The sequence below is a fragment of the Pygoscelis adeliae genome, unplaced genomic scaffold (assembly GCF_000699105.1).
Source record: "Pygoscelis adeliae isolate BGI_AS28 unplaced genomic scaffold, ASM69910v1 Scaffold122, whole genome shotgun sequence".
NCBI classification, from domain to species: domain Eukaryota; kingdom Metazoa; phylum Chordata; class Aves; order Sphenisciformes; family Spheniscidae; genus Pygoscelis; species Pygoscelis adeliae.
Window position 1 is genome coordinate 3338675 of NW_008824358.1, and position 18832 is coordinate 3357506.

At 40.1% G+C, this 18832-nt stretch overlaps 1 protein-coding gene across 1 annotated transcript in view; it reads left to right on the forward strand.

The window, feature by feature from the left end:
* USP34 (ubiquitin specific peptidase 34) overlaps positions 1–16688 on the forward strand; it is a 146602-nt gene extending 129914 nt beyond the window's left edge. Inside the window, 13 exon segments of the mRNA XM_009319630.1 lie at positions 1–533; positions 2001–2158; positions 3418–3496; positions 6957–7083; positions 7433–7540; positions 8614–8718; positions 8843–8967; positions 11133–11256; positions 12985–13064; positions 13828–13968; positions 14102–14248; positions 14876–15035; positions 15364–16688. The exon segment at positions 1–533 is cut by the window's left edge and continues 96 nt beyond it. Coding sequence (XP_009317905.1) covers positions 1–533; positions 2001–2158; positions 3418–3496; positions 6957–7083; positions 7433–7540; positions 8614–8718; positions 8843–8967; positions 11133–11256; positions 12985–13064; positions 13828–13968; positions 14102–14248; positions 14876–15035; positions 15364–15974 — 2498 coding nt within the window. The 3' untranslated portion in view covers positions 15975–16688.
* The last annotated feature ends 2144 nt before the right edge of the window (positions 16689–18832 follow it).

Here is an 18832-nt window from a genome sequence, read left to right on the forward strand (position 1 = left end):
GTCCAGATACTACGGTAGTTCTTCATCAAGTCTACAATGTGCTTCTTGGCCTTCTTTCAAGAGCGAAGCTATATGTTGATGCTGCTGTTCATGGCACTACAAAACTTGTGCCCTACTTCAGTTTCATGACGTACTGTTTGATCTCAAAGACTGAGAAACTCATGTTTTCTACTTACTTCATGGACTTATGGAACCTTTTCCAGCCTAAACTTTCTGAGCCGGCTATAGCCACCAACCACAATAAACAGGCTTTGCTGTCTTTTTGGTATAATGTGTGTGTCGACTGTCCAGAGAACGTACGCCTTATTGTACAGAATCCCGTGGTGACGAAGAACATTGCCTTCAATTACATCCTTGCAGACCATGACGATCAGGATGTGGTGCTCTTTAACCGCGGGATGCTGCCTGCCTACTATGGCATCCTGCGCCTCTGCTGTGAGCAGTCCCCTGCGTTCACGAGGCAGCTGGCTTCTCACCAGAATATCCAGTGGGCCTTTAAGAATCTCACGCCACATGCCAGTCAGTACCCAGGAGTAAGTAGATTGATACCGAAAAATACCATTTCATTGTTAGTATTTCCTCTCTTACTGAACGTCTCTTTTAATGAAAGAGATGAAGAGATTTATTTAACGTATCCAGTGGTGAAAGTATTATATTTTGATTTCCTGGTGTAAGTAATTAATAATGTGTTTAGATCTGATTACTGTACTTTGTGGGGGGATTGTTTTGTGGTTTGGGTTTTCTTCCTTGCTGTGTAGCAGTCGGAGAGATGTTTTTTTTCTGGAAGCAGATGCTGGTGTTTCCACTGTTCTTCAATGTTCTGTATGCCAGTCTAGTCAGTAGAAACAAGGAATAGCCTTTAATGGTGGTCTCAAGAAAGCGTGTTGTATTCTAACAGGAGGAATTCCCAGTGAGTTTCTTCTTTGCTTTCAGTTTCTGGAATAGGGCCAAGATTTAGCCTGTTGCATTCAAACAGAGGATGGCCTGGTGTTCACCTTGGGAACACTTGTGTGCCTGTTGCAAAACATTGGTACACTGGGAGTTGCACTGTCTCTACAACGTTATGGTAGAGTAGATACTAGTTAAAATAGTCCATGTGTAACGGTGAAAAAACAGGCTTACAACGTTTTTAAGAGGCAAAACATGCATTTTTGTATGATTACTCAGTGAATATTGCTTTGAGGTCCATTATAGGTGTACAAGGACAGAAAGAATACAAAGATTTTCTTCACTGCGTAGAGGAGGAGGATGCATGGAATCTTCTATGTTGAACTTCTGTCTAGTGCAGCTCACAGAGTAAATTTATACTCTGACAGTCCTGGGAGTACTCCTGCTGCTTTCATTGTTTGCATCTCCCCTTGGAAGTCTCAGTTTGTCTTGCTAGGGACTTTAGTTACTCCGCTCTCTTTAGTGTTTCCCATGCATATGGGACTTCAGCGAGTTTTAGCACAAGCAGCTTTCTGAGTTCTGTTACGTAGAATATAATATTATCATCAGAAAATGCGCGTACCCGTTCACCATGTAGGTGACCCCCTACATTCCTTGAGGAAAGCCGGGAAGTCTGGTCACATGGATCAGGATTTCAGATTCTTTGAGAGATAGATATATAAAAAACTGAGCTGTGCTGTTACGAAGCGTCAAAACATTCGTTTATGGTTCAGAAAGGTTATCTCAAGTCTCTGTGTCCTAATCCACACAGTAAATAGTAAAGGCTAAAAGCAAACTGTATTCAAGATAGATAAGAAATATCCACAATTTCTGTGTCAGAATTTTAGTTTTTAAGAACCATTTATTTTTAATTATTTAAGGTTAAAATGTTGTCTGCTGATATTATAACTTTGTGGTCATGCTTAAAAATGTATTCCCATCTAAATTTGCTTACATATGTTTGTTCTATGTGTTACTTAGTAGAAGTAATACACAGTAAGTAATACAAATAAGATACAAACCATAACATACTGAGAGAGACTACTCTAACGGAATATTTTTGTGTGTTTTAGGCAGTAGAAGAGCTGTTTAACCTCATGCAACTGTTTGTAGCTCAGAGACCAGACATGAGAGAGGAAGAGATAGAAGACATAAAGCAATTTAAGAAAACAACCATAAGCTGTTACCTGCGCTGCTTGGACGGACGGTCTTGTTGGACTACTTTAATAAGGTACGTTAGTAGTGAAGTTGTAGTGTAATAATCTAATCCTGTTTGAATAAGAATTGTGTTTTGCCAAATGTGAAGTACAATAAAAATTAGCGTTGTTATTTTGATATTCTTTTTGAAAAAGTTTTGGGGATACTTTTATTCAGAAGTAAGCAAACAGAAAGTTTCAATTATAACTTTTTTCCCCCAAATCCCATTGTTTGTGACTATAATTTATTTTAGAACGTTTCATCAGAAAATTCAGAAACTAAGCAAATACTTTACAATAAACAGGTGTAAACTAAGATGTATATTGTTAGGGTTCAAAAAGAAACACTATGACAAAATTGTATCAGTAGAGCCCTTGGGGAAAAAAAAACCCAAAAAACAAATCAATCAATGTTCTAATTCAGCATTTAAGATGAAATTCCATTCTCAGCCTACCATGGTTAGTCTAAATGGGCAAAGCAGTAATTTCAGCTCCTGTCGTTGACATTTGTTATTTTGGGGCAGAAGTGTTTTTTAGAAATTGTGCCTGTGGGACAGGGTTTTATTGTATCATATCTTCAAATAGTTTTTCATTTCTAGTCTATCTATCTGTTTCTGTCTGAAACTGTTGCTTGGGTATTTTCAGTATAACTATAAATTGCTTGTGTACGTAGGTCAGGTAGTGGGGTTTTAAATGCAACTGTCAATGCATTGAAACACTTGTGTGAAAAGGGAAAATGACCTGTGTTTCCTGAAGGGATTACATACGGTCATCTGTCATAGAGTGCAACCAGATTTTCCCAAATGCTCTGGAAGAATTGCCATGTTGAGAGGAACGGTTCATTAGTAACGCATCATTGTTTATTTTCTGTTCTGCTGTAAGCATAAAATGTTCTGATAGAAATGTTTTTATACATTTAAAAGTCCAAACTTATGCTTAACTATTTAAATGTATCATTTGACAAGCATAAACTTCTGTCTTTTGAAGTACATTATTTTCCTCAGTTTCTAGCATTTTTGCAGACCTTATTTGGGAAATATTTCTGTAACGGTTGTTTATAAATTACTTTCCATAACATGAAGTTGACATAAAGGAAGTTGACATCAGAGGCGTTTTTAAATGAAAAAGTGGGGGAAAAAATGAAGAGAATAATTATGTTCTTTCGGGGTTTCTTTGTTCTTCTGTGACTATTTTCCAAAATCTAGCACGAGCATAACAATTTTAAGCTTTTGTATGAATTATGAAAGATGATACATATTTTTCAGTGTTCTCAATGTTTGGGTTTTTTTCCTAGTGCCTTCAGAATATTATTAGAATCTGATGAAGACAGACTTCTTGTTGTGTTTAACAGAGGATTGATTCTGATGACGGAGGTAAATACTTTGTTACTTAATTATAATAAACACCTCGCTTTTTTATCAAGTCATCGCTTCCTTCCTGACAATGTGTTTGCTGTAAATTGTTTTAATATGGTATCATTTAAAATAAAGGTAAGAAATATGTTGATTAAGTACTGGTGTACATGTAAAACCTTAAAATCTTCAGGATCACAGGAAGGACAAAAAAAGATTTACCAGATATTTTGCATGTCGAAACACTAATGTAGGAGGTTAAGTGAGTAAATTTGAGGCAATACAAATCTTAATACAGAATAAGGATAACAGGTTAGTTGATAACAGCGATTTGGTAGGATAACTATAAAAGGATGTAGCTTAAATAGGAAAGATGATCAAGAAATAAAAGGGTGATGTGTCATCTCATATATCAAGGATAGATACGCTTGCTCTGAGGTTCATAATGGAGAGTAAATTAGATCTACTGAAAAAGTTGCAACTAGCAAGAGATGTCATGCGTAGTAAGAAATCAGTCTTGGCTTTCTTCACATAGACACTTCCCCTGTCATCTTTAATAAGATTTCTTTAGTAGTAAAAAGATCAGGAAAACGTTTGCCTGTTTCTAAGACAGAGGGTAAGCCACCAACAGATTATGTTGAGAGGAGTGAGTTTATGCTTTTTTGGTGTCATTCTCTTTATTACAGATCAAGCGTGAGTAAATGGCTGAGCACAGTCACACAGTTACTACTAGTTAAGAAGTGTTAAGGCAACACGTTAAAATACAGAAATAAAGGATACTCAGATGCAATTGTGATGTAATATTTCTGACCACTTCTTGAGGCACTTCTGAGGCAATTCCCCCTATCTTTCCTACCTATTGTGCTTTTGTTTCCAAGAAGGAGTGGTCTGAGAACACATACACTAGATTTCTTGCTGATGAAACTAAACCTAAAGATGCATTTCTGGAGCACATATAGTGTGTTCCGGTTGTAAATGGGTATTTGGTCCATGAGACCAGACCAGAGTTAGTTCAAAATAGAGAGGGGAAAAAAAGAATAAATAACACAGCCCTGAAATGGCTACAGTTTGGATGTCAAGCCCCTGCCCACCAGTGGTTTCACTCTACAGACCCACTCGTAGTGTCCTGCAGTAACGTAGGAAAAGCCTAAAAGACATTGCTGAAAAAGCTCTGAACTGTTAGTGGCTGCTTTTTCTAAGATGAGTGAGATACCAGACAACTGATAAAGGGCACATACAGCGTTTATCTCCCCCGCCCCCCCTTTTTTCTTTTGTCCTTCTTAAGATGGGTGTAAGATCTTGGATTCGTTTCAACACTTCCATTATTGAGTTGATGGACGAGAACGTGTGTTTATTAAACATACTGGCAATGCAAAATGGGGAAGGACGCTAGGTCCTTCTGAGAACAAGAATAAAAATCAAGATTGTCTGGATGTGTAAAAAATAAGATGCAATTATTATTTTACACAATTACAGTGTAAAAATAAGATGCAATTCATTCTTGGCATATGTAGAATGGTGTATTCAGAGAGGGATAATAAACTGGTAAAAATCCATGGCGCAAGACAAGCGGATAGTAGGTAGTTGTAGCTGTACAGTAAATGGGATATTGGAATAGATTGCTTCAGAAGGTGTCAGCCAGCACAACTGAAGTCATCAGGAGGACTTGGAGCAAACATCTGTCAAGGATATAAAGATATTTAGTCTGCCTTAAGGCACGTGGATGGACTAGATGATGCTTTGAGGTTGATTCCAACCCCATTTTTATATGGTTTACATAAAAAAAATTCCCTTAACTTTTTTAACGTCACTAGTTTGTATTTTCTGGGGACAAAGTGTGATAGAAAAAGCTGGAATTACAAAACCGGTTAGAAAAATAAAAATTAAGACACTGCATGCTGTTTGAAAATTGAGTTTTCACGAGTTTGTTTTAAGTGTAAGCCTTTTGATTAACTGTAGTTAGCTAGCTTACGTTCAGTAAACTTGGGCTCAGAAGTTAGGAACTGAGCTATAACTTTATTCATACATGAAACCTGTAAATAGACTAAGATACATACATGCGTATGTATAAAAAGAACTTGTTTAACAGCTCTAGTTAACCCTGATCCATACTAACAATGGATAATTAAGTTTATAAAGAATGTGTAATATAAGAGGCAATTTATCCTATGTAAAACATTGGTAGAAATTAGAGCAAACTAATGTTCAGCTTTTAGCTGAGTTGCTTTACAGCTTGAAATTACCAGGCCTTACATTTTCACTTGTTCACTGGAAGTGTTTTGCGTGGTGAAAAATACTGCATCAAGGAGCTGTCAGATCCAGAAAAGCTTGCCACTTGGCAGGGTTGGCCATGTATCTTTTATCTTCACTATAATATCAAAATGGCATATCAAGATTTTGCATTGTAGGAAATGAGATTACTGTTTCTTTATCTCTAAAATATCCCAGCAGATTAAATATCTCTTCTTACATCTTGTGCTAGAATTTTTGCAATTCAGAAATGAGTTGCTTGTCCTTCCCAGTATTTCTATAAATCACAGATGCCTGAAGGGATTTTAGTTATGAAGGGAGAAGTAATTCATCTGATGTACAATCGTATAGCATATGTCCTTAAGCAGCATTTTGAAAAATGACTAGCATCCATATTAATCTTACGTTTTTTCCCCAAATTCACATACCCGTGTCTGCCTTTATGCATCTCTGATATCACTTTGTATGTTGGCACAGAAAGATTGGGATTACAGATATATAAAAATACCGTGTCTCAGATTATGCTTCGCGTAATGGGCTTCAGTTCTTAAATGTTACATGTGAAAACTTTGTAATTATATTGAGCCACTAATAGAAAGCCCTTACCTTGAAAACCAATTAAGACTGTTTTTAAACGTCTCTCTCTATAAGCTGTATTGGATGTGTTCACAAAAATGCTCATTTCTTGAGTTGAGATGGGTGGTAGCTACTTACAGAGGGGTTATTGTTATAATAAATTTTACAAATTCGGTTTCCCTCCGGCATGCACATGAGAAAAATTTAATATGACTCTAGTTTTTGGGTTAGGTGAGAAGAACAAAAATCAGCCTTTTGGCCAAAGGCAAGTTTCGGTTTAACCCCCCATACGAGACTACGTGTTGTTCATTGTTACCAAAACTAGATGTCCCGGTCAACAATTATATCTGGTTGTTATAGAAGCTACCTGGTTGTTCGTTTGTTTGCTCTCTTGCTGTCCATCTCTCTTCCCCCTCCCCCCCCTCCCCTTTTTACATCTTTTAGTAAATACGCTAATTTTGTAAACAGATTTATTCTCTTTTTAAATGTTGTCATCTTTGAGTAATTTTGTGATGACATCTAGCACAGTATATTTTGTTACGCCTTGTTTGAGCATAAAATACGTGTAAAAAGTGGTATATGTAGGATAGAAACAGAAACAATAACAAGTGCGTTAATTTGGCAACATAAAGCTTTGGCATTTTTTTCTTTATAGTCCTTTAACACATTGCACATGATGTACCACGAGGCCACCGCTTGCCATGTGACTGGAGACCTGGTAGAACTTCTGTCTATTTTCCTTTCGGTTCTTAAGTCAACGCGTCCGTATCTTCAGCGAAAAGGTTTGATGATGACTCTTCAAAGGATTATGCCTGTTGTCTGTTAATTAATTTTTGTGACCCAAAACCTAGTATTTTATCTTGTTTATTATCTGTATTTAAAAACTACCCATACAGTAGGAGATAAGGTTATTAACAGTTACTAAATGGTTACTTACTAAATTATTTATTGGCATAATATGAAACTCGATTAAGTAAATTAAATAGCAGTAGACCAGCGAGATTTAACAGATTTCTAGATTGATTAAAATCATGCTAGAGGAAAAAGAGATTCTTCAGCAGTAACAGTCTATGCTTTATTTAACGTGCTTTTGAGAAATTAAATGGATTTCTATGGCTTTTGCGTTTGCAGATGTGAAGCAAGCTCTCATTCAGTGGCAGGAGCGAATTGAATTTGCCCACAAGCTCTTAACTCTGCTAAATTCCTATAGTCCTCCAGAACTTAGAAACGCTTGTATTGGTAAGTCGTCATAGTATAACTGCAGTCAGGAAGGACCTGTTCTACGCAGTTACCTGCTTTGACATTTAAATTCCATTTTTGCGAGTGCAAGCGCTTACTAGATACTCGGTAGATTGGGATTGTTTGTATTACCGTTGTCAATACTGCCATTGTTCCTAGTCTAAATAATTCTATTTTTGTCAGGTTAAAATTAATACTCCTACTTCCCTAGGCATGCAGACTGTGTGCACAAAAAGTCGGCCTTCGTTTTGAGAGACCAGTTTGCTGCCTGATAAGGGGCATGATTAAGGAATAACTCCTGAATTCAAGCGTCAGTGAGTTTAGACTCAAATCCCAAATCTTACATTAAAATTCAAACATTAACTAACGCTCCACTCAGAAGGATGCATGGTGACCAAGTTAGTCTGAATAACAGCTTTCAGCGTTCGTTTTCATGATCCATTACTGGACGGTGTAATAATAAAAGTAAAGCTTAAAGAGCTTGCAGAATTAAATGGATTTGCTTTTTAAAATTGTAGGCGTGGACATGATATACGTGTCTCTTGCATTAGAAGACCTATTTCAAAAAGTTTTTCTAGTTCAGGGTTTTTTCATCTTATTTAATGGATATAATCAGCATTTTTATGCATGCTGATGAAGGCCTAAAACTGTGTCCAAATTACCTTTTTTTGTGTGATTTGTATGCGTTTTCCCCGTATTTTGAGTGCCTTTCTCATTGTCCTCCTGACTGCTGCTGGTTGACATTTTCCAGGCATCAAACCTGATATGGTTAAGAAGAAGGAAAGAGGGTAATTTTATTGAGCTTCTACTTTCTACAAGCTGGCACCCCTCTCACTGGTGGTTGATCTACCACTGAGCAGGTTTTCTCCCAGTGGCAGAGGTGAAGGGAGTCTTGACTGATTCGGGGGTGTTCACTTTACGTGCTGTTCACAGTAGAGCCTACCTCCACGGTGCACGCTAAGTGCAGCAAAAGTGGTATGAAAGAGAGTTTGAAAATGCATGAGCCTGAAGTTAAACTGTTTGCTGTTAAGAAATAACAATATGTAATAGCAAAAACAACTTTTTGTTTGTAGATGTCCTCAAGGAGCTTGTACTTTTAAGTCCTCATGATTTCCTACATACTCTGGTTCCATTTCTACAGCACAATCATTGTACATACCACCACAGTAATATCCCAAGTAGGTATTTCAGTGATTGTATTTTGAAGTTCTCTTACACTATTATTACTCTGTCGTGTTCCTTACTGATGTCAAATATTGACCTTTTTAATATATCCCTATTTTATCCTAACTTGTACTACAGTGTCTCTTGGACCTTATTTTCCATGTCGTGAAAATTTGAAATTAATAGGGGGAAAAAGCAATATTCGTCCTCCACGTCCTGAACTTAATATGTGCCTCTTGCCTACAATGGTGGAAGCCAGCAAGGTATGTAAATGTGTGGTCTTATAAATAGCTATTTCTCTGTTGTTTTCCCTTTGTATAAAAGTATTGTAAGAATCCAGTAGCATAATGCATCTGCGTTTTCTTTGTAAACAAAGCATAATTCTTCTTCAAGATGTGTTGTCCTCATATACTCCATTCTAGTTGTGCACTCCAGAAGCACCATTTCCCTGCCCTTGGTGATACACGGCTTCATATTCCAGGCGTGATAAGAGTTTGAACCTTGTATTCAGAAACAAAAGATAGCACACACTTTGATAATCTTCCAATCTGTTTGTGGCATTTATGAAGAAAACTCAGGAACTGCCCAGGGATTGTCCAGATGGGTTTCAAAGGATGTTAAGATTGATTACCAGACAGCTGAGTAGAGCCTCCAGGTTTCACTAGAGTCCATTCCACCGGGACTGAGGCATAATTTACTATTTGTTTGGGTAAAATACCAGTACCTGAAATACCGTGTAGGGCTTTAAGTCTTTTACTTTCCATTTTCCCTTCTGTGGGCTTCCTGATGGGATGCCAGCTTCGGTGGGGCTACTTCGTAGTCGCTTGCCACGGCCCGTTATTACAGTTGCAGCAACGGTGGGATTCAGCTCACATAACTTTGCCTATCTAAAAGGTCGGTGTCCAGCTCTTTCTATGGTTGATGGCGATAAATAGTTGCCCTCGGAAGGAAATAAATAGTTGCCCTCCTTCCTGTCCTAGACACCTGAGTCCGGATGAGGTGACTCTTCCTCTGGAGGAGTCTGTCTGTCTCTCTCCGTTGACTGCAGGGAACACGGAAATGACTAGATTTTAGATAGCTAAAGTCAGGTAAGGTGAATCCCACCCTAAAAGGAATATGTATGGACAATCATTTGAAGAAGGAAAACTGGTTACTTGCTGTACAGTAACTGTGGTTCTTCAAGATGCTTTGTCCACACAGATTCTGTGGTCCTCCTCCTGTGCTAACTCCGAGTCCTGTCATAGGGGATTCTTATCGGTGAAGGAATTGAGTGGTGGTTGAAGCCGCCATACCCCTTATGCCCTCAGGTACAGTGGTCGCAAGGACACACTGGGTGCAGGCACAGCCCCAGTGGACACTGCTATTCAGAAAGAATCCAATCTCCTGCACATGGGGCCTATGTGCACGTAGATGGGAATCTGTGTGGGCAACACATTTCGAAGAAGCACGGTTACTGTAGGGTAAGTAACCCTTCTTTTTTAAAGCTTTCAAAATGATGCTTTGTATATTTGTGCACCATCAAATTTACTGTGTGACCAAAGTTTTGTAAAAAATGTGTAGAGCCAGAAATTACCGGTAGTGGGTTTTTTCCGTCATATATCCAGAGGTAATGGATGTGACGCTAAATAATGTAAACATTTGAACTTAAAAAGTCGTCATATGATATGACACGGTATTTTACACTTTATAATGAATTCATATACATTAGGAACCGGAAGATTTTTAAGCCTCTAAAAGCACATCCACAATTACGTTTCCCCGTGTTTTTGCATGCTTATTTTTCGTTCGTTGGTTTTGTATAAGATTGCATTTGTTTGCTTGAATTTTTGAGATTTCCCTTTGGCTATCTGGTCTACAGAAGCTGATAACCATTGTCAGCATATACATCCAAAATATCTTAAAATATTGGCACGCAAAACCCTCGGCATGTATTTATCATTTGGTTTGAGACGTTCCTGCAGATACTGCTTTGAAAGCTTGTGAAGCTCGGTCTTGCAAAAATCCTGACTTCTGCAGATAGTAACTGATGAATTACGATTTAAAAAGCAGTAGCGTATACGTATTTAGGTACCTGTGTGTGATTTAAAATTACTGCGTTCTTTTCTTGTCACCTTCAAGATGTGGTATTCGCACAGCTTTGCATCTGCTCAGTCTGTTGATGCAGAATCCTACAAGAAAAGTTTTTACTGGTGGGGGAATTGCATTTGCCATCCCTCCTCTGATCTCACCATTGTGCTTGCCGAGGGCTCGGTGAGGAGACGCAGCTGGCCTGGCTTAGACCTGGTGGAAATTCCCATCGTGTTTTCCTGTAGTATTTGAGTGAACGCTTTCGGGCAAGAAGTACAGTAACGTGAAGCTAGATGCTTAGGAAATCTGGTTGCTGTCTGGTTGCTTATGTAGTTTAAATGAAGCTCTCTTAAATCTTCAGGGCAAAGATGATGTTTACGATCGTATGCTGCTAGACTACTTCTTTTCTTATCATCAGTTCATCCATCTACTATGTCGAGTTGCAATCAACTGTGAAAAGTTTACTGAAACTTTAGTTAAAATGAGTAAGTATGAAGGTTAAACAGCCTAAGGATTTTTTTTTTTCCTGTGCTAACAGTGAGTGCTTCTCCACTAAGTTTTATATTCAGAATTTGTAAGAAAAAGCAAAGCTTGTGAAACTTGCTGCATTAATCGTTCTGGACGTTATTTTTATCCACAAAACTGTACGTGTATAATGTAGTGCAATCTTCCCTACGTGACACTCACGCTTCAGGCCTGTCCAGAAAGGAGCTGAGGCAACCAGTGAGAATTCAGTCTCCTCGCACATTTAGAGTTTAATACAGGACTTGCTGAAGCTTGCCTTTTTTTTTTCTCTCTCTTTTTATTTTGTTTGGGTTTTTTTTTGTTTGGCAGTTTAAATCCTTGGGATCAGATCCTGAATCCTCAGCGTCTCTGCCAGTGGCGTTAATTGGCAGTCTGCCCAGGAGCGTCTATGGCCATCTAGACAGCCACAGATGGCACTGGTTCTGTTGTTAGCAACCCGGGTTTATTTTACCCCATAGTTTTGGGAACCATCGCAACATTTAATTAAGTTTATAACCATTCAGTCATGTAGGTTGTACCCGATAGTTGTTTCAGCTCTGCCAGCAGATACCACCAGTATTTGGGTTTCTTCCTGTCACAACGTAAACCTATTTTTTTCTGGTGTGTGAAGAAGGCATTCATGGCTTCAGTCGTGACTACTCCAGCCATTCAGCTGGTTCTCTGCAGGAGAGCATCCCGCCTTGAATTGCCCCGTTAAGTCGGTGTGCCACTCCAAAGGCACACCGTTGGTTGGTTTTGGGGTTTTTTTTGTTTTAGTTTTGGCTCCCACCACGGACCCTAGGATAAGCTGAGTTACCCAGTGCGGTAGGTTGTAGATGCACAAACAAATAGCTATTACATGGACACACAGACTGGGAGCCATCTTGCTTCAGTTGTCTGAAAATCAGACGTATAGCCAGGTTTTCCTCTCTGGTCAGTGGAGAGACGTAGATTCCTTCCAAGAGAAATTTATCTCCTGATTCTTAAGTATCTTAAGCAGAATGAACCACTGTCTGAAAATACCCGTTTGTTTTCTTGTTTTCTCTGCCTGTAGAAGCTGGCTAGCTAGCTATGATTAAATACCACTTGTAGACAAATAAAACTATACAAAATTAATCTTGTCCAAAGAGCGATGATAGTAGAATGTTCTTTGGATCCCCTGGATCACCCATTTGCTCGTTGTTTGTCACGCTCCTCTGATTATAACTCTAGCATTATTGATATGTACTATAGGTTGTGTTAGTTACGAAGTGTACTGGGAACGTGTATCGTTTGCTGTTGTTCAGTGCATCCCTTAACTCTTTCATGGTCTAGGTAACAACGGTGCTTGGGTTAATAATGAAGATTACCCTTTAAAAATTATAAGCTGGTTTTAAAAAAAGATATTTAAAACCTTTAAGTGCTGTAGCTGACCAGTCAAAAACGTACGACAGGAATAAAATAACCCGATTACAAACACAGAACTAAAGCCAGCTCTTCAGGCTTTTTTACATTTCACAGAAACACCGAAGGAATAATTAAATGTAAACACATGTATTTATTAAATGTACTGTAAAAACTTCGCAGGCGATAGGTCTCTCAGATTATAAAAAATGCTTAGAATGTGGGCTTATAATATGATACGGCACCTTGGCACTACACTTTTGTCAGGAAGTGAGTATCTCCAGCAAAATTCTCACACAATAACTTACTTTCTCCTAAAATTTCAGGTGTCCTAGTTGCGTATGAAGGTTTGCCACTTCATCTTGCGCTATTCCCCAAACTTTGGACCGAGCTTTGTCAGACTCAGGTAAGGGGCAGTGAGTTTGAGAACTAACGGAATGGAAATACAGGCAAAACACAATGGATGTGAAACAAGAGATTAACCCATAAATTGTAACCGATGGGTATTGTTTAATCATTCAAAATACTAGTATTTTGAGTAGAAAATACCTCTGCTTTTGTTGCCTGTCACCTGATAAAACCTGAATAATCAAGTATAAAAATCTGGTAAATTGTATTTGCTCCCAGTACGCGCTAGGTCCTGCAAAAACTTACGCAGCAACTTCACACAGTACGTAACACTGGCAGGATGGCAGTCTGCACGGCGTACAGAAATTACTTCATCCTGCCTCTGTGAACGTCCAGCTTTTTATGTAGCGTAAACGCTGGTGTGATGAAATAACAATTGGGAGATCTCTAAGTCGGGCTGTCGTCGTCTGCCCACCGCAAGGAGGGGCCTTTGCACCTCCGCGGGAGGACCCTGTAGTTGTTGGCTCACAGATGAGGCAACACTGGCCCCTCAAATACATACTGATCGTATACCGGCCTTCCCGTGGAATGAACTTCATAAAAGGAAAATGTGAAATAATAATTGACAGTAATTAATTTGTACAATTTAGTGATGCCTGGTAGACCCGAAATATTTTTATCAGTAAGAATGGTCCAGTATGAATTAAGAACAGCGGTGGGCCTGGCTAGATGTCTCCAGCTGAGACAGCCGTTGCAGACAGCGCTACCGCAGTGCCGTGCTTCCAGTGATGACTTTGCAGTGTTCTCTCTCTCTTCACCAGTCCGCAATGTCAAAGAACTGCGTAAAGCTCCTCTGTGAAGATCCAGTTTTTGCAGAATACATAAAATGTATTCTGATGGATGAAAGGACCTTTCTTAACAACAACATTGTATACACCTTTCTGACCCATTTTCTTCTAAAGGTACGTGGTCTTTTAGCGATAATTTTATTTCAAGAAACACAGTCATAGATGCTATTTCAGTTTGGGATACTGTTTTCACAGTTCCCTTTTTTTGTGGTTTTTAAAAAAAAAAACCAAAACGTTCTTTTCACAGGTCCAAGGGCAGGTGTTTTCTGAAGCAAACTGTGCCAACTTAATCAATACTCTAATTACAAACCTAATAAATCAATATCAAAGCCTAGAATCTGACTTCAGCAACCAGAGAGTTGAAATTTCCAAAGCAAGCTCTACTTTAAACGGGGTGAGTCTTTTCTAAGCCGTTCAAGTATCGGCATCATTTGGGAGGCAGCTTATTTTCTGTGGAAGCTCTTCAGCGCCACGTGCCAGGTTCTAATTGAAGAGGTGGGCGTTGTTAGCTCTACTTTGTGCCTAAGCTGGACTCCTGGCGAGAGCATGGGAGGCTACCTTAACGGTCCGGCTGGAAAAGTTAACCCCTACCAACAAGGTAGTCGTAAATTTGCGGAGCAGCAATCTAAGCTGTCCAGAATTCTCCCTTCCATCTCGGCATCCCCAGCATACATACCGGGGTCTCCCAAGCTGATGGACTGGGAGGAGGGCAGCTTATCGTGGAAAACAAGGAATGCAAAGTGCAGTAAGAGTTAATCGTAGAGCTGTTCTAACCCAGCGAAAGAGTTTGTCTTACCGTGAGCAGCGCGGTACCGTCATCTGCTCAGGACAGATCTACGTTACGGTCAGCGTAGTAGTAGCGAGTGGGAAATTTCAGTACGTATGTTTAGAATTTGATCTTTTGTGGGTGTTCAGAGCGCGTTGAAGCCTCTGCTTACGGCACAGATCTCTGTGTGTAGGGTTAATCAAGTAAAGAGTGTGAAATAAGGCTAGTTAAGTTTGCTTACTTCTGTTTTTTTAGGACCTCCGAGCGCTTGCCTTGCTGCTTTCGGTGCACACTCCCAAACAGCTCAATTCAGCCCTGATTCCAACTTTACAAGAGCTTTTAAACAAATGTAGAGCTTGTCAACAGCAGAGGAACTCATTACAAGAGCAAGAAGCCAAAGAAAGAAAAACTAAAGGTTTGCCTTCTATCAGAGTGTCGCTCGATAACGATTCTACGGTTTTACAAACTTTGTAAAAGTTAACGTAAGGCATTGTTTTCTTACCGCTGGAAGGTGGGCCATGTCTTGGCTCCAATCCCCAGCGCTACACAAGACGTACCCCTCTGTTCCGGAGCTAAAATTCTAGGCAGTTACATGGATTTTCTGTGAGGAAATAAGTATTTACTGGAGTACGGTGCTTAATACGGAAAAGGATAAAAACGTGAAAGGAAAGGCCTCTTTCTTGGACGTCTGGCATGAAAACAGTGCATTTTCCTTAAGCCTTTTTTTTCCCTTTTTCTTACAGACGATGAAGGAGCTACTCCTGTAAAGAGAAGACGGGTCAGCAGTGATGAGGAGCACACTGTAGATAGCTGTATCAGTGATACAAAAACTGAACCCCGGGAGGCGTTGACCCCAACAAGCACTTCGGATAACGAGACACGGGACTCTTCGATCATTGATCCAGGCACTGAGCAAGATCCTCCTTCCCCCGAGAACAGTTCTGTCAAAGAGTACAGAATGGAGGTTCCATCTTCATTTTCAGAAGACATAATGTTAGCGACGCGGTCGCAGCACACCGAAGAGCAGCCAGGAAACGGTAAATTTGAAGAATGCAAAGAATTTAAAGACCTGCAGGCTTCCAAGGATTCCGTTGGAGCCGAGGAGGACTCGGAGTTTCCTTCCACGTCGATTTCAGCGGTTTTATCCGACCTCGCAGATTTGAGGAGCTGTGATGGTCAAGCCTTACCATCCCAGGACCCTGAAACTAGTTTATCCATCGGTTGCGGCCATTCCAGAGGACTTTTTAGTCATATGCAGCAGCATGACATTTTAGACATCCTGTGTCGGACCATTGAGTCTACGATTCATGTGGTCACAAGGATATCTGGAAAAGGAAACCAAGCTGCTTCTTGACATTAGATGGATGGAGCATGTCTGCTTTTAAGTCTATTTTTTTTTTCTTTTCTTCCCCCAAAAACGCTGTTTGTATAAGTTTTGCTTATTTCTGTTTTGTGCTTCAGTTTGTCCAGTGCTCTCTGCTTGAATGGCAAGATAGATTTATATGCTTAACTCTTGGTCAGGCAGAACTCCAGGGTTGGTTTTTTTTTTTGTTGGGTTTTTTTTGTTGTTGGTTTTGTTTTTTTTTTTTTTTTGCATCTACCGTACACTTTCTTAAAGGGCAATCAGATAATGGATACGTTTTATGTAATTAAGAGTTCACTGTAGTGGCTTTCATTTAATATGGCTGTCTGGGAGAACAGGGCCTCCTCGCCCTGTATGATGTAATTTAAACTTATGGCATTTTTACTGTGTATAATATGGTGTCCTCTGTGCCAGTTTTGTACCTTATAATAGAGGCAGATTGCCTCAGATCGCTGTGGTTCTTATTATCAAAATTAAGTTTACTTGTATACTAAACAACCACAAGAAATTTGATTCTGTAAAGAATCCTCTTTAGCTGTGGCCTGGCAGTATATATATGGTGCTTTATTTAACAGAATACCTGTGGAGGAAATAAAGCACACTTGATGTAAAATTAATTGTTTTATTTTTATTGACATGATCAATTGCTATTCTGTGCACTTCATTAAACTGATTGTGATGACTTTTCATTTGTTTATAATATGTTGCTTCGTAAATGAAACGGCTGCAGAGAGAAGTGGTGATCAGGTGTACGCAGCTTATGTAAACCCCGCTCCTCTTCTGGTTTACTTTGCGCGAAGGCTCAGCCACACACTTGAGGGATCGGTGGCGATTGTGGTGGTTCGCTTTTTTCCCCACGATGTCAGGACGTGAAGCGGCGTCGGAAGCCGGTGGAGCTTTTAATTTCCCTCTTTTTAACCCGCGTTAGTCGTGTATTTCGCCCGCACCATCTGCAGACCTCCTTCCTTTTTTCCCTCCGCCCCCGGGGCCCGCTCCCTCGCTTTCCTGACCACCTCTCCGCCCCCCGGAACGCTGGAATGACTTCATCATTGACTTCACCCCTGTCACACTTCCTCCTGTTATTTCTGAGCAACAGCCGTTTCCCGTGTGATCTTTTGGACTGTCAATGATACTGGTTTTAATATCTGATTAAACTCCATTTCCAGCTCCGTTTTCCAGTTGCTTAGCTCATTTCTTTTCCTGTTCTCTTCCAAACACGTCTACCTTGGTCTTTTTTCTTCCAAATTCCTTCATTCTGTCTACCATTTAATGTAGTTTAGCATCATTTGCTACTCCGCGATTCCACCACGTGATGCTTTTGTGACTCACTCCTCTTACTCTCTTTGAATCTACTCCCATTTTTTTAACCTCCTGTAATCAAACATTTCTGTCTTTAAAGCTCGGGCTTTCTGTTCCCCTTTATTAGCACTTTCACTCCTGCATTTGCAGACACTATATTGATGCTGGTGAGTGCTTAAGTTGGTCCCCTCCTTATTCAGACATGCAGCAATTACGTTTTCACTCGCTTTAGGAATAATTTTATTGCCCTTTCTGATCAACTTCTCCATAGATCGTAACTTCAGAGAAACGATCAACAGCTTCTACTCAAAACTTCTGCGTAATGGGTATCAGAATTCACCCATCGAGTCTTCTACCGAGCCCGCTAACGGTTGGGTTAAGGCGGCTTTAGGAAGATACTCGCCCATCGACCTAAGAAATCTTCCAAGAGATGAAGCAGCCGTTCCCACCCTTCGGTGAGTAGTCTCAGTTAACTAATGACTCCTATTAAAAATGCGCATCTGATTTTTGGCATGTTGTCTGACAAGGCGCTATCGCACCTTGTTGGCTTTAGCTTCCGGTGCAGGGCGAGATCACACCGTAACTCTGTCACTAAAGAGTGGGATCCCGCCTTTTGTGATGTTTTCTTCTCATTATTTCGACCCGCCCTTTTTGAAGTGTATACCAAAGTGTTATCAGCAGTCTTTGATAACGACTTCATAAAGGATACACAAGTAATACACCCTTCCGCCTCTTCTGTCTTCCCAGAGGAACGTTAGCCCCTCTGCGTTCAGCTGGTCGCTGACGACTGACTCGGTCCTGTAAGTTATTTTCAGGATGGTTTCCCCTACAGACCCGTATACGCGATTCGCAGATGCCATTAGTGGCGATTTTCTACTTTACTGTCAATTATTCTCTCACAAATAGGTAACTGGCCCTTTAGAATCCCACTAGAAGTCCATTTACTGGATAACCGTTTATCCATGACCAAAGTAGTCAGGATTTCGTGTTACGTTTCAGCCGTGGGGTGTGTTGGGTCTTGGCGGCTCTCTGAAGCAGAGCACACTTACGTAGCAAGGAAGACGCGCATCGCGCGTGTAAGCTGCGTTAGGCCAGCAGTTCCCTTTGCAACCTCTTCGAAAAGCTGGATCAACTTTGACAAGATACTCAAAAACGTGTCGATCAGCTTTAACTAAACGACTACCTGTAGTTCTGAACCGACTACTAGCTTTTCCATTATTTTGCTCAAAAGTTGTGTCAAGATTATTCTTCTTACTGCTCTTCCCTTCCATTACCTTCCGATTTCCCCCTTGCGTTGAGTATTCCTGCAATTTTTGCTGGGAGTTTTTTCCCAGTATTCTGTTTTTTTAAACAAAAGCAAGGGGTACCTGCACAAACTTGTCTCCTCTTCCGTATCCTTGTTTGCGCCCGTTTCTTTCTTTTCTCTTCCTCCGCGTCCCTCGTTTTACGTGTTCCGTAAGCCATGACTTCCCCCGCAGCGCTCCCCTTCTCTTCCTTCGAATCCCTTTCCTCGGTTGTAGTTGCCGTCAGGAATGCTTTTTTCATCCCCG